The 11,392-nt window shown below is 38.7% G+C and overlaps 1 protein-coding gene across 1 annotated transcript; it reads left to right on the forward strand.

The window, feature by feature from the left end:
• Positions 1-503: 503 nt before the first annotated feature.
• Mapmodulin (acidic leucine-rich nuclear phosphoprotein 32 mapmodulin) lies at positions 504-11,388 on the forward strand. Its single transcript, XM_022074376.2, has 8 exons — positions 504-677; positions 3,405-3,548; positions 5,934-6,053; positions 6,556-6,668; positions 7,493-7,566; positions 8,568-8,686; positions 9,153-9,258; positions 9,986-11,388. Exons 1-8 carry the CDS (start codon positions 630-632, stop codon positions 10,036-10,038), a joined length of 777 nt encoding a protein of 258 aa, XP_021930068.1. The 5' UTR covers positions 504-629; the 3' UTR covers positions 10,039-11,388.
• The last annotated feature ends 4 nt before the right edge of the window (positions 11,389-11,392 follow it).

The following is an 11,392-nucleotide window of genomic DNA, read 5'->3' on the forward strand; positions in this document are numbered from 1 at the left end:
TTGCTGTCGTGCTGGTCGTTGATGAAAACAGTGACACGAATTTAACATTTCTACACTGTCTGTCAAAATTATTTTCTTAGGCAAACATCCATATGCGCATTCATTATTTAATTTTCTGGGAGCACAGTTTTCAATACGGAAGCAGTTATACTAATTCTTCTTTCAAGGGCATGTGTTTGTTTCTACTTCAGAGGAGGGGGGAATTAATTACGTCAGTACTAAGTCATTTGTTAGGCACAGGAAAGTGAGAAACGCCTGTTTTGAAAAGTGATTTTAAAAATACCCAAGATCATTTAATTGTTTCCCTTGTTTGAGTAATGAACTCCGCTTTTCACGCCTCGGAGAAGCGAGTCGATCAATAAATTCACCTTTCACTCAATAGATGGCATACAAATCATGCCATAATTTCAGACGAGTAATCTGATTGGCTACTTCGAAAGTAGTCCCAGACATGTGTTTCATTTCCCGCCTCTCGTATTCTGTTATTGTGTGGACCCCTCTAAGCCAGCATTGGAGCCGCCGCGAATAAGTTGTGGCGACCGTCCGTCATTCCCGGTTTGAAGGTAAAGGTTGAAGGTAGTAAGCTACGTTGTCCGTTCTCGTGTGCCGGAGAAGGGAAATACAGCGGCATGGAGAAGAGGATAGAACTCGAAAAACGTGGAAGGAACCCAGGTCAAGTAAGCACGTTTCAAAATAACTGTAGTAGAAGTGTGACGAGAATTTAAAACAGCTGTAATTTTGGTAGTTTACAAGGCAGGTAATGACGAATGCCAGTTGGTGAGGCATGGAGGCCTAATCTCTGAAATAACATGTGTTTGTATCAGTTATCAGGGACAATATGCAGTATTATTTTCAAGAGCAAAATTTAATTGCACGGATAATAATGGTTGTAGCCCTTATTGTAGTTTCGTATTGGGCTTCTGTGTTGGGTAGTTATCGTACGTAAATAATGTTTTAATTACGAACAACATACGTAATAGACGCATATAAATTTATATTGGTATTAACTGTGAATGGTGTTAATTTAAGGCCTATGAATTGCTTAGACCGTTTGTAGAAGGCATCTTGTAAAACACGCATGGATTAGTGTCATGTGGCGTTGATGTTAGCTTCACTTCTCATTTGCTTCTGTAGTTCTGTACCACCGAAGTAAGTATAATAATTTAATAAAAACACATTTTCATGAATACACTCGCGTGGGTGGGGCTATTAAGTTTAAAGTTGTCTTTAATACAGTTTGATTAACACGTTGAATTTTAGCTTCAAAATGGCTTGCTCAGGAATGCTAGCATGTGCACTTACGCGTACAAATACGTAACATTAATGGTTGGTCAACGAGAGAAATTGTGCTTGGTGCCGAATTTCGTGTTACATTGCTTCATTTCAATGCCAGCTTGCATGTTTTGATTTTGATTTGTATTTGTGATGCCATTAGGACGCCATGTTGGGTGATAATTTGTATTACATCACATATTTTTCTTTGTAAGGTGGCAGTACAGTGTAAGAAATAATAATATGCGCTACCCAATTGCACACAATGTTTAACACCATTCTCTTTACACCTGATTCGCCGACAAGGGTACAAAATGTTGTGTCGGTGTCGAGGTCATAAATGGACGCGGCGTCTTTACGTCGTAATATTGTCGATGGCAGTGGTTCCGTGTTAACTGTGTACTAGGACAACTTGTAAGTTATACAGGTGACATACTTATTGTATGGTTTGATACAAAACTTAAGTTCTATTAAACTAGCCATGGTGTTTATAATTATAAATTAGCGTCTTTTCACTTGCGTTGAACCGGTTGCTAAGCGGCCATGATGGGAAATGTGTTGCTGCGCGCTTCTGCCAAACAGGCACGTAGGCACTTTCTTCCGTAATATTTAAACAGTAAATACAAATTGTTACGGCGATTTAAAGTGTTAATGTAACATTTAAAACCGTTCTGTAGTACCTACCCCCAAGTAGGTGGGATCACTGAACATATTTACGTTTGCAAATCGACGACGGGGTTTGTCGAACAACTTTATTTCTGTAACAGCCCAGAACCACTCGTCGCTTTGTACATGACACCCACATAGCGAGTAGCTTTCCGATCGATAATGTAGTTCGTTGTGTTTTAATATTGGTTGTAAATTAGCCCCAGCTTAATCTGTTATTTTCATAATTATTTTTATTCCACAAATACTAAGGATATTACGTATTTTGTTAAGTTTTTAGAAACTGTGCTGTGTGAAGAGTTGGCATTTTGGTGACCGGAAATATGGCAGGACGAAGGCGGTAAATTTAAAAGGAAACCACGTGTTTTCGAATGCGGTCAACTTTGTTTTCTTGTTGACACAAAATAATTGCAAAAATATAATAAAATTTGGTCTTTTGCCAAATATAGTTATTCATAGCAATGATTATTCGAATCTTCATTTGAATCCCCTTATTACCACCAACTTGAAGGAAAATGTACCTTTTGTGTGTAGAACGGTAAATGACATATGAGTTGTTTATTCATAAGAGAAACCTTCCGTTATTAAGGTCATTTTCCGTGCTCTTTTACATGTCCCAAGTTTTGTGCTCTTTGTTAGTTCCTAACATATTCTGTTTCCTGTCTATTGCACTCTTAGTGATATTGTCGATTAATTCTTTGATGAGGTAGGGACAAGTGGAACTGAGCCTAAGGAGTGGTCTGTGAGCTCATTTTTCACGTTTTAAGTGGGAAATAGAACAGATGGGTACAGAAGAAAATTTGTGAATAATGTAGAATGTTATGTGGCTCTAAAAGTTCATAATGATGACAAATTATTACTTTACTGTTAATGAGTATGTGGTTAAATATATAAGAGCAATTAGCAGATGTAATTAATACAGTCCCAGTAAATTGTATTTCTTGTTTCAGATTTATAATATTTCTTTGGAAGTCCCCCTCCTGAAATTCTGTTCACCTCTGATGCAGTAAACAAATAATGGAATTTACTGTTGAGCGTTCCTCTGCTGGAAGTCTGTTGTTTCAGGACATCCCTAAACCCTTAGTAAACAAAATTTTTGCTCTTGTGTAATGTGTGACACGGATTCACTGCTCACCTGTTTATCAGAATTATCTAGGCAAATGTCTATGTTCTTAACACCATTTACTCCTGCTTATATATATTTTTATACCCTTTTCACTCCTCGCGGAGCGTAGGTTCCTCCTTTTGGAGGTTTCTTGATCTAATAGACATCGGTAGGATTCCTTGGATGAGTGATCAGCTCATCGCAAGGCCTCTATCTGTACACAGGACAGGACAACACAGAATATGACCTTTCTGAACTGCTTGTTGATCACTAGCAATTTTGAACTCTGTTTCTGTCTCAAGCTTTGGTTTGTGTAATGAAGTGATTTGTCAAGGTATTATTTTACATATCTGTGTTTCAGATTGAAGATTTGAACCTGGACAATTGTAGGAGTACCAGCATCGTTGGCCTTAGTGATGAGTTTACAAATCTTGAGACGTTAAGTCTTATTAATGCGGGCCTTACAAGCCTCAAAGGATTTCCAAAGCTACCCAACTTGAAGAAGGTAGTGGTGTTGCTTCATTTTGTTTGTGTCATGTGTTTGGAATTAGAAGTTTTTCTTGAATTCATATTTGCGCAACTTGATACTAGATGGAGTCCCGCGTCGTAGCCGCACGGTCTGAGGCATCATGCTTCGGACCGGCGATACGGAATGCGCGCTGGTTCGAGTCTCAGGGGAGAAGAAATTTTCTCATGAGCTTTCGACCAGTGTATGGGACCGGTGCCAACCCAGCATCATGAGGAAATTGGGGAGCTACGATAAGTAGCGTAATCCGGTCAGGAAAACTAGCAATGGCTGGGGGTTCGTCGTGCTGACCACACGTCACCCTGTATCTGGTTGGATGATCGTTCACCTCTGCTTAGGCATGTGAACGTGGGGCCAGCAGTCAAGCTAGTCGGCTTAGGCTCTCTGGAGCTGTTACGCCTCGGATTTTAATTTGATACTAGACGGAAGGGTTGATAAATATAAGTATTTTTAAAATGTAGCTTTAAATTTAGAGAGTGATCGTCAGCCAAACCTTTCTCAGTACACTATCTGATTCACATATTGAATCACATGCTGTTAGAGAAACTAATATTCTGATAAATTCTACCCCCTGTTACAATCTTCTGTTGTGTCGTGTTCTATGAGAGTGCCCAAACACTGTTCAAGGTTGTCATGCTCCAATAAAATTAGTTTCAAGCTGTTGATGTCGGATGCAAACTGCTGAAGCTTTCTTCTGCTGGAGACAGTAAGGAATTTAAACTTTATGCCCCCCGTGCATTGTACTACGTAAAAAGCTGTATGTGTTTAACTAATCCCCAGGTTAAAAGATGAACATATGTTAGTTGGCGTTGACTACCGCCTTGTTATGTGTTAATGGGTGATGTGAAGAACAAAATTGCGTTGTAAACAGTTGTGGACTGTTGTCAATAATGCCGCCTTGTTATTTGCACTTGGTGTGTTGGTGAATTGATTTGTGCACAATTTTCTGGAGGTATGTAACTTGGAAGCATTTTTTAAAAATTGGGATTGATTAACTGAAGTAAGAACCACGATAGCTCAGTCAATATAGTGACTTGCTACGGGTTGGACGACTGGGGTTTGATCTCCGACGGGGCAGAGGATATTTCCTCTAGCCTCTGCATCCAGACTCCTATCCAGTGGGTACCGGGGTCTTTTCCCGAGGGTAAAGCGCAGTCACGGCGTGATGCTGACCACTCGCTCCCATCTAGTGCCGAGGTCAAGAATGAGTATGAGCTATACCTTCTCTCTCCTGAAGCGACCTAACGGGACTGCTTTACTTTACTTACAACAGAAGTAATTATGTTTATACGTGGTCAAGTACTGATTGAAATTAAAAACTTTAACCTTGTTTTGTTTCAGTTTGCCTAAGACTTACTTGAGAAAGCATATTGAAGTAGAAATGTTATCATAACTGATTATTGATAGCGGAAAGGAATATTTCGACTTCATATTGCATTTACGACATTATGATCTGGTTTTTCCTAACATGTCAGCTGCTCTAAAAGGAATTATGTTTTTTTTTTTAGTTAATGAAAAGCAAATTAGGAATTGTACTTACCAGTCTTATTGTCTTAGGAACTTGAGCGTCACACACTTTCCTCACAGTTCTCCATCTTCTACATTCACAAACGAGAGTTCTGAACAGTTCTGGTAAATTTGAACGCACAAGCGTTCTTTGAGTTTTAAATTTTAGTGTCCTGTCTGACGACAGGTCCATATGAACAGGATCCTTCCATCCTTTTCTCGGACTGGGACCTGTTCATATACGTTCTTGGCAGATGATCCAGAAGTGGTTTGCCATTGCCTTCTTCTGTGTGTGAATGGAGTAATTGTTGGGATGCCACGGAGGAAAACTCTGTGTTGCCTAGACCACGGCCTTGCCCAACACAAGTTATAAATCCGGGCACCGCCGGGAATCGAACCCGAGACCCCAGGATTACAAGGCCAACGTTCTAACCGCTAGACCACCGTGGCCATCGTTCTTTGAGTATAAAGATTTAATTGTAAGGACTGTGCTGGACTGAAGTTCTCGAAATATTTCTTCCACTCTGTCATACTTCTGTTGGTAATTTATCAGTGATCTTATTTAAAAGGATAAGGTTAAGCCACCCCGTGTACTAGAGTTTTTACTCAGAATTGGCTATTACAACAACATAAAAACACGAAGTCGTTCTGCTTCCAACTGGTCATAATATAACGTAACGATGAACTATATTGAGTATTATTGAAGAAGCATCTGGGATATTTACCAAATACTTTTAATCTGTTCTCACATTCTGTGTATCGGATTGTGAAATTGGGTTTCAGATTGCATATACAAATGACTGTCATTGAAAGTCTTTGCTGTTGTTTAATCTTGGAATATTTTCTTAATTTTCACAGCTGGAGTTAAGTGACAACCGTATTTCGGGGGGCTTGAACCTCCTCCGCACAAGCCCTAAGTTGACACACCTGAATTTAAGTGGAAATAAAATAAAGGATCTAGATACACTAGAACCCTTGGTAAGTCCTTGCTTTGTGTTCTTTTATTGTCACTCTGTTGTACATAAAATGTAATTTTAATTGCTCCTACAAATTTTCTTTTTTGACATGGACTGTAAATTACTGGCCTTTCTTAGAATATTTATGCTACTAAAGTAGTTCGGCCATTAGTTTGTACTGTTTTCCGTATTCATTGCAAAATATGTGAAAACGAGAGTAATTACGAAGATCGGAGCTGTCAAAATTAAAACTACTGAGGCGCCATATGTATCTACGGTGTCTTTGCACAGGCTGCGTTATAGAAAATGTTCTTTCCTTGGTACAGTTTGAAGTCATAGAAAAAATTACGGTTACAGAATAGTTTAAACACCCCCCCCCCCTCCCCACAATATTTACTGTCTTATATAACTGGAAAACATTAATGCACATTTTGGAGAGTTGGAAAATGCTCTTAATGTGCAACGCAAAATTTGCAGGTTGCATACGAGCTTAGCAGTTCTATTTGTTGTTATTTTTTTTGCAGAAGGAGTTCGAGAATTTAAAGAATTTGGACCTCTTCAACAACGAAGCAACAGGAATTGACAATTATCGAGAAAAGGTCTTCCACCTTATTCCAAGCCTGAAATATTTGGATGGGTGAGAACTACTTTCTATATAGCACAAAATGTGTCTGCATTTCTTGATTATCAGCCTCTTAAAATCTTTTCTTCTTTAAGTGGCACAGTTTATGGAATTTGAAACCTATTTATCTTTAAATGAGCGAGAAAGGTAAGAATGCTTATGGAAGGCTGTAGTGGTAAAAAATCCCTGCTGTTATTTATAGTCTTGGAAAATGCCGCAGTCAAGAGAAGGGCTGGGGTCTTCAGGAAACACTGGCCGCTGTTACTGCCGACCAAACTTAACAAAATTGCAAAATTATTCTTCTAGACACAAAAATGTATAATAACATGTTTAATGCAATAACATTTTCAAATCCATGGTAATATTAAAAGCCACGTCAGTTTTACGGTAAAAGTATCATTAGTTGAAAATACAGTGTATCATCTCTGAGTCACCGAAGTCGTAGATTGTGTAACTGAGTGAGAATGGTACCGTGTTGTCCCGTCTATTCTGTTTCAAAATCCCTACCTTGCCTGTTTCTGGCGTTGGGTTGGCCGCAAACTGTTGCAAATCCTTCTATTTGCCTGAAGCAGAACCATGAGGATTTCCCCGCCACCGAGAACTAGCAGAGACTCGCATACCTCTTCCTGCGGAAATTTTAATATAGAGGCCATATTTAGTATTCCACCTCAGTTTGTGAAATGCTAACCGGCTTAAGACCAATGTATCGTTGGTGTCGCGTAACAAATCGCTATTTGGATTTCAAAAAGTTTCGAGGAATTCCGTGTTTATGTGCTTTATAACTACATTTCAGTAAAGATGTCTGTTTGGTGATGATATCTTAATCGTCATTGTTTCAGGTTTGATGTGGAAGACAAAGAAGCTGAGGACAGTGAAGTAGAAGATGATGAAATAAATGGTAACGAGAGTGAAGGTAAGATTGTTTTTGAGATGCGGATGTTGATGAAAGAGAGGCGAAAGATTGAAGGGACGCTTGGAATGGTCCTTTTGCTAAGAATGACTTTTTTGAAAATTGTTTCAGGTATTTGGTGAGGCGGTGGTTCTTGCGTAGAGAAACGTTCATATTAGCCATTTTATGTACAATGTGGTACCAAATAAAATGCCCAATCTTTATTTTTGGGCACGATAAAGCTTCCATTCATTTTCTTTAATGGCTTGTGCGACTTGGAGAATTTCTTTTTGGGAAATTTACCAGGCCGTGTTTTAAAGTACATCGGAGTTCAATTTTGTTTTGTAGATTTACGACTCAGCTGTGCTTTTTGTGTTGCGCTTCCATAATACTTAACCATTTATCACTGGAAGGGGTTTCCCATATGATAAGGTCAATTTAAAGCATTGCCTCGTGTTTTATACCCATGAATTCATTTATGCAGTACTGTTGAAGCACGGGAATGACTTTGTATTCGCTGCATAGTTCGTGCACTTCATTTGGGATCTGTGTGCTGTAAAGCAGTGCCCCCACCAGCCATAATTCTACTAGACTCAGTCGGACCAGCTTAGGCTCGTGTCTCATCTCTGGCTTTGCATTTAAATGGACTCTGAGGATTGAAGTTCAGATGGGGGCATGCAAGAGAGATTGTACGAAATTTAAGAACGTCCACTTAAAGCATAGAACCTGTGGAACATGGGCGTTGATAAAGAATAATACTTGAGTACATTTACGTTAGTTTAGTGTACGAAATAAAAGTAAGTCTGATGTTTGAGTCCAAAATCTTCGTATTTGGACATCGTACCTTGTAATGTATTTTACATTTTAGAGTTACAGGTGCACTTGGTAAATAAATACTGTTAAAGGAAGGGGAAATGGATTATATTGACGTAATTACAGTCAAAAGATATGATGAAGTCACTGGTGCATTGATGTTCATGTATGTGAAGACAATAAGTATTCATTTTGTAATGTATTGATTCTAGACGATGATGAAGAAGTTCTCGATGATGAAGAAGACGAAGAAGATGATGAACATCTTGATGATGAAGATCTTGACGATGAAGATGTTGGTCTGGATGCTGTCTACAAAGAACATCTTGAGGTATTGACTAATGCCAAAGGTTTAGTACTCTTTGCAAGTTGAGGAGTCATAGCCATATTCTTGACTAGAACAGTAAGTTCCTTGCCACTGTGATGATACGTTGCAGTCTCGCAAGTGGAGTAATATGCTGTCTTCTACACTGATGATGGACATAATAGTTTTAGTAAGAACTGTTCACAAACCTTCGTTGCATCACTTTGGCCCAATTGTGTGAACTTCCACATAAAGAGTTAAAAAGGTTTGTTATTTAAGATTCGTCCCAAATAAATGGCTGCCCCGATTATCCGACGGCCCAGTTAACCACAATGTACTGTGTTTGTCCACGACATTTGTTATGTGCTTTCTAGGTGAGTAATTTTAAATAGGAAATTTATTAAAAGGCCATTTGCTGCAAACATTTTGGAATGAAATTGTCTCTAAGTGCGGTCATCTTTAGAATTGTGATATTAATCCGTTCTCTTTGCAGGAGGAGAGTGAGGGTGAAGACTATGAAGGAGAAGTTATAGAAGATGAGGATGAAGATGAACTTGTGGAAGAAGAGGAAGATGGTGAAGATGAAGATGCAGAAGATGGTGGGTGGCTTCTAGCGTCTCACTGTACCGGTGCTTAATGCAGGCTAGGTCACGTCACATGTCATTTGCTGTAAAGAAATGCATTTTAAGGTGTGCAGTATTAGCAGTTCTTGGCAGTGCAGGAAAATATCTTCTGATCACTTTGCTATTAATTTGGTGGATGGAATTGCTTCAAGTTGCTGAGAGCTCTCTTAATGCTTTCAGACTACGCAGGTCTCCTTAGTTATGTTGCAAGTATTTTACAGAATTTAAATTTTTTAAAACAGAATTTGATTATATGGTGCAGTTGTAACTTGTAGAAGTGATGTGTTTATTCCAACTTGAAGGAATGTGTTAGTAGAGCAATAGTCTCAGATTTCCCATTTTGAAAATTTAGGTACATACCTGCCATAGAAATTACGAGGTTCTGTAAACAGAATACAAGTACTCGCTATACATGTGCACGTTTTTCCTTAGCTTGCATTATGTGGTGTACCAGTAAAATTAGTATTATGAATTCTGTTGTGTATTAGGGTATAATCAGAATTGTAACAGTGCCAGTAATATATATATATATAAAGTGGGGAAAATGAATTGTTTCTCCATTGCATGGTTTTCTCAACTTATATTAAATTTGTTTTAACGTATTTATTCAGTATAACATGGCCTGTTACATATACAGTGTGAAGAGTATGTTACTTCCATTTGAATGCCTAACCTGAAACCTTATTGGAAACATTTCTTGCAGAGTCGACACCACGAGGGAAGAAGAGAAAGCATGACGATGGGGAAGGCAACTAGAGTGGGTGGGCAGCAGGAAGTGTTACGGGACTGTGATGCTCTTGAACCGAACAGACCGAGCACAGTACGCACAGGCCTGCCTGCAATGTTGACTTGTTTTTTGTTACAGTGGGTGAATTCAATGAGTGGTCCGTTCCAATCATGCACCCGCCCTGCCTCGACAACTAAAAGAAAATGTGCTAAGTGTGGTTGGTTAGGTTTTGTTGGTTGATCAATCTTGTGTGCCCTGGATTGTGGCTACATGACCATTATCTTCTCATCGCATTTGAATTGGCATGTGTGGAGTGTGGCTCGAGGTCAGTTGCCGTGCCACCCCCTCTCCTTGTCCCCTTTGCGATTTGGATGCCAACTTGTTCTTCGGATGAATGATGGCTGGCCAGCCAGTCTTTGTCTATCTGCCTGGCCTACCTAACCATTTCTGACCATGTTAACTCTGAACAAAGGATGGATGCATCTTTTTTGTACAGGAAAATCTCAAAGCATTAGTAACTATATATATTCTTTGCACTTGTATTCTAGCACATTTAAAAATATTAACATTAGCAACTTAATTATTTTATGAAACTAGATGATAAGCAAGGAAGGGAATGGTCTGGATTCAGAATACTATTTAGAAACCAGTACCATGTTGGGTTCAAGATGCCTTACCGGTTCAGGAATGAAATGAGACAGTTGCTGTGACCTGGAATTGGTCATTCTATGTGCAGTGGTTTTTAAAGCTGGCTTTTCTTTCATTTCTTTCTTTCTTTTTCCTTAGAGCATAAATGAGAGTTGTCTTAAAATATGGCTCTTCTTTTTAAGGAAGGAACTCCGATTCCTGCAGTTCATCCTGCCAAAACAGTATGTGTTTAGTATCTAAATGGCCATTAAAAGTACAAATTGTCTTGAATCTTTTGTAAAAACAAATTATATTATGATGAACTGTTGGAATGTGGCTTTTGAACCAGCACCTGCTGATCAAAAATGCTGGTACAAGGTTTTGTCTGTCACTTCAATTGTTAAAAGTGAATTTTTATTGAAAGCTGTGTTGTGTTCTGCTTTATTTTGAATCCAGTGTCTGGTTATAGTGAATTCTCCTATTTAAGAGCAAGAATATATACCACAGGTTAAGTATAACAGAGACATAGGTTGAAAATTTGTGAACTTTGATCATGTATTATGGGCTGTTGTGATGATGTGCTGTCACATAATCACGATTTGGTCGCACCGGTTTCTTTAAAGTGTCCGAGGCTAATTTATATCAGGTTTGAAAATTGAGTTTGTAAGTGTAAATTGAATTCTTGATACGATTTTCTTCCTATGTTTACCTGTTTAGCATAAAATATTTTAAATAAATGAATAAGAGATTGAGGCG

The sequence above is a fragment of the Zootermopsis nevadensis genome, unplaced genomic scaffold, assembly GCF_977971745.1.
Source record: "Zootermopsis nevadensis isolate Lab colony 2312 unplaced genomic scaffold, Znev_1.0 Znev_ptg000010l, whole genome shotgun sequence".
Taxonomy (NCBI): Eukaryota; Metazoa; Arthropoda; class Insecta; order Blattodea; family Termopsidae; genus Zootermopsis; species Zootermopsis nevadensis.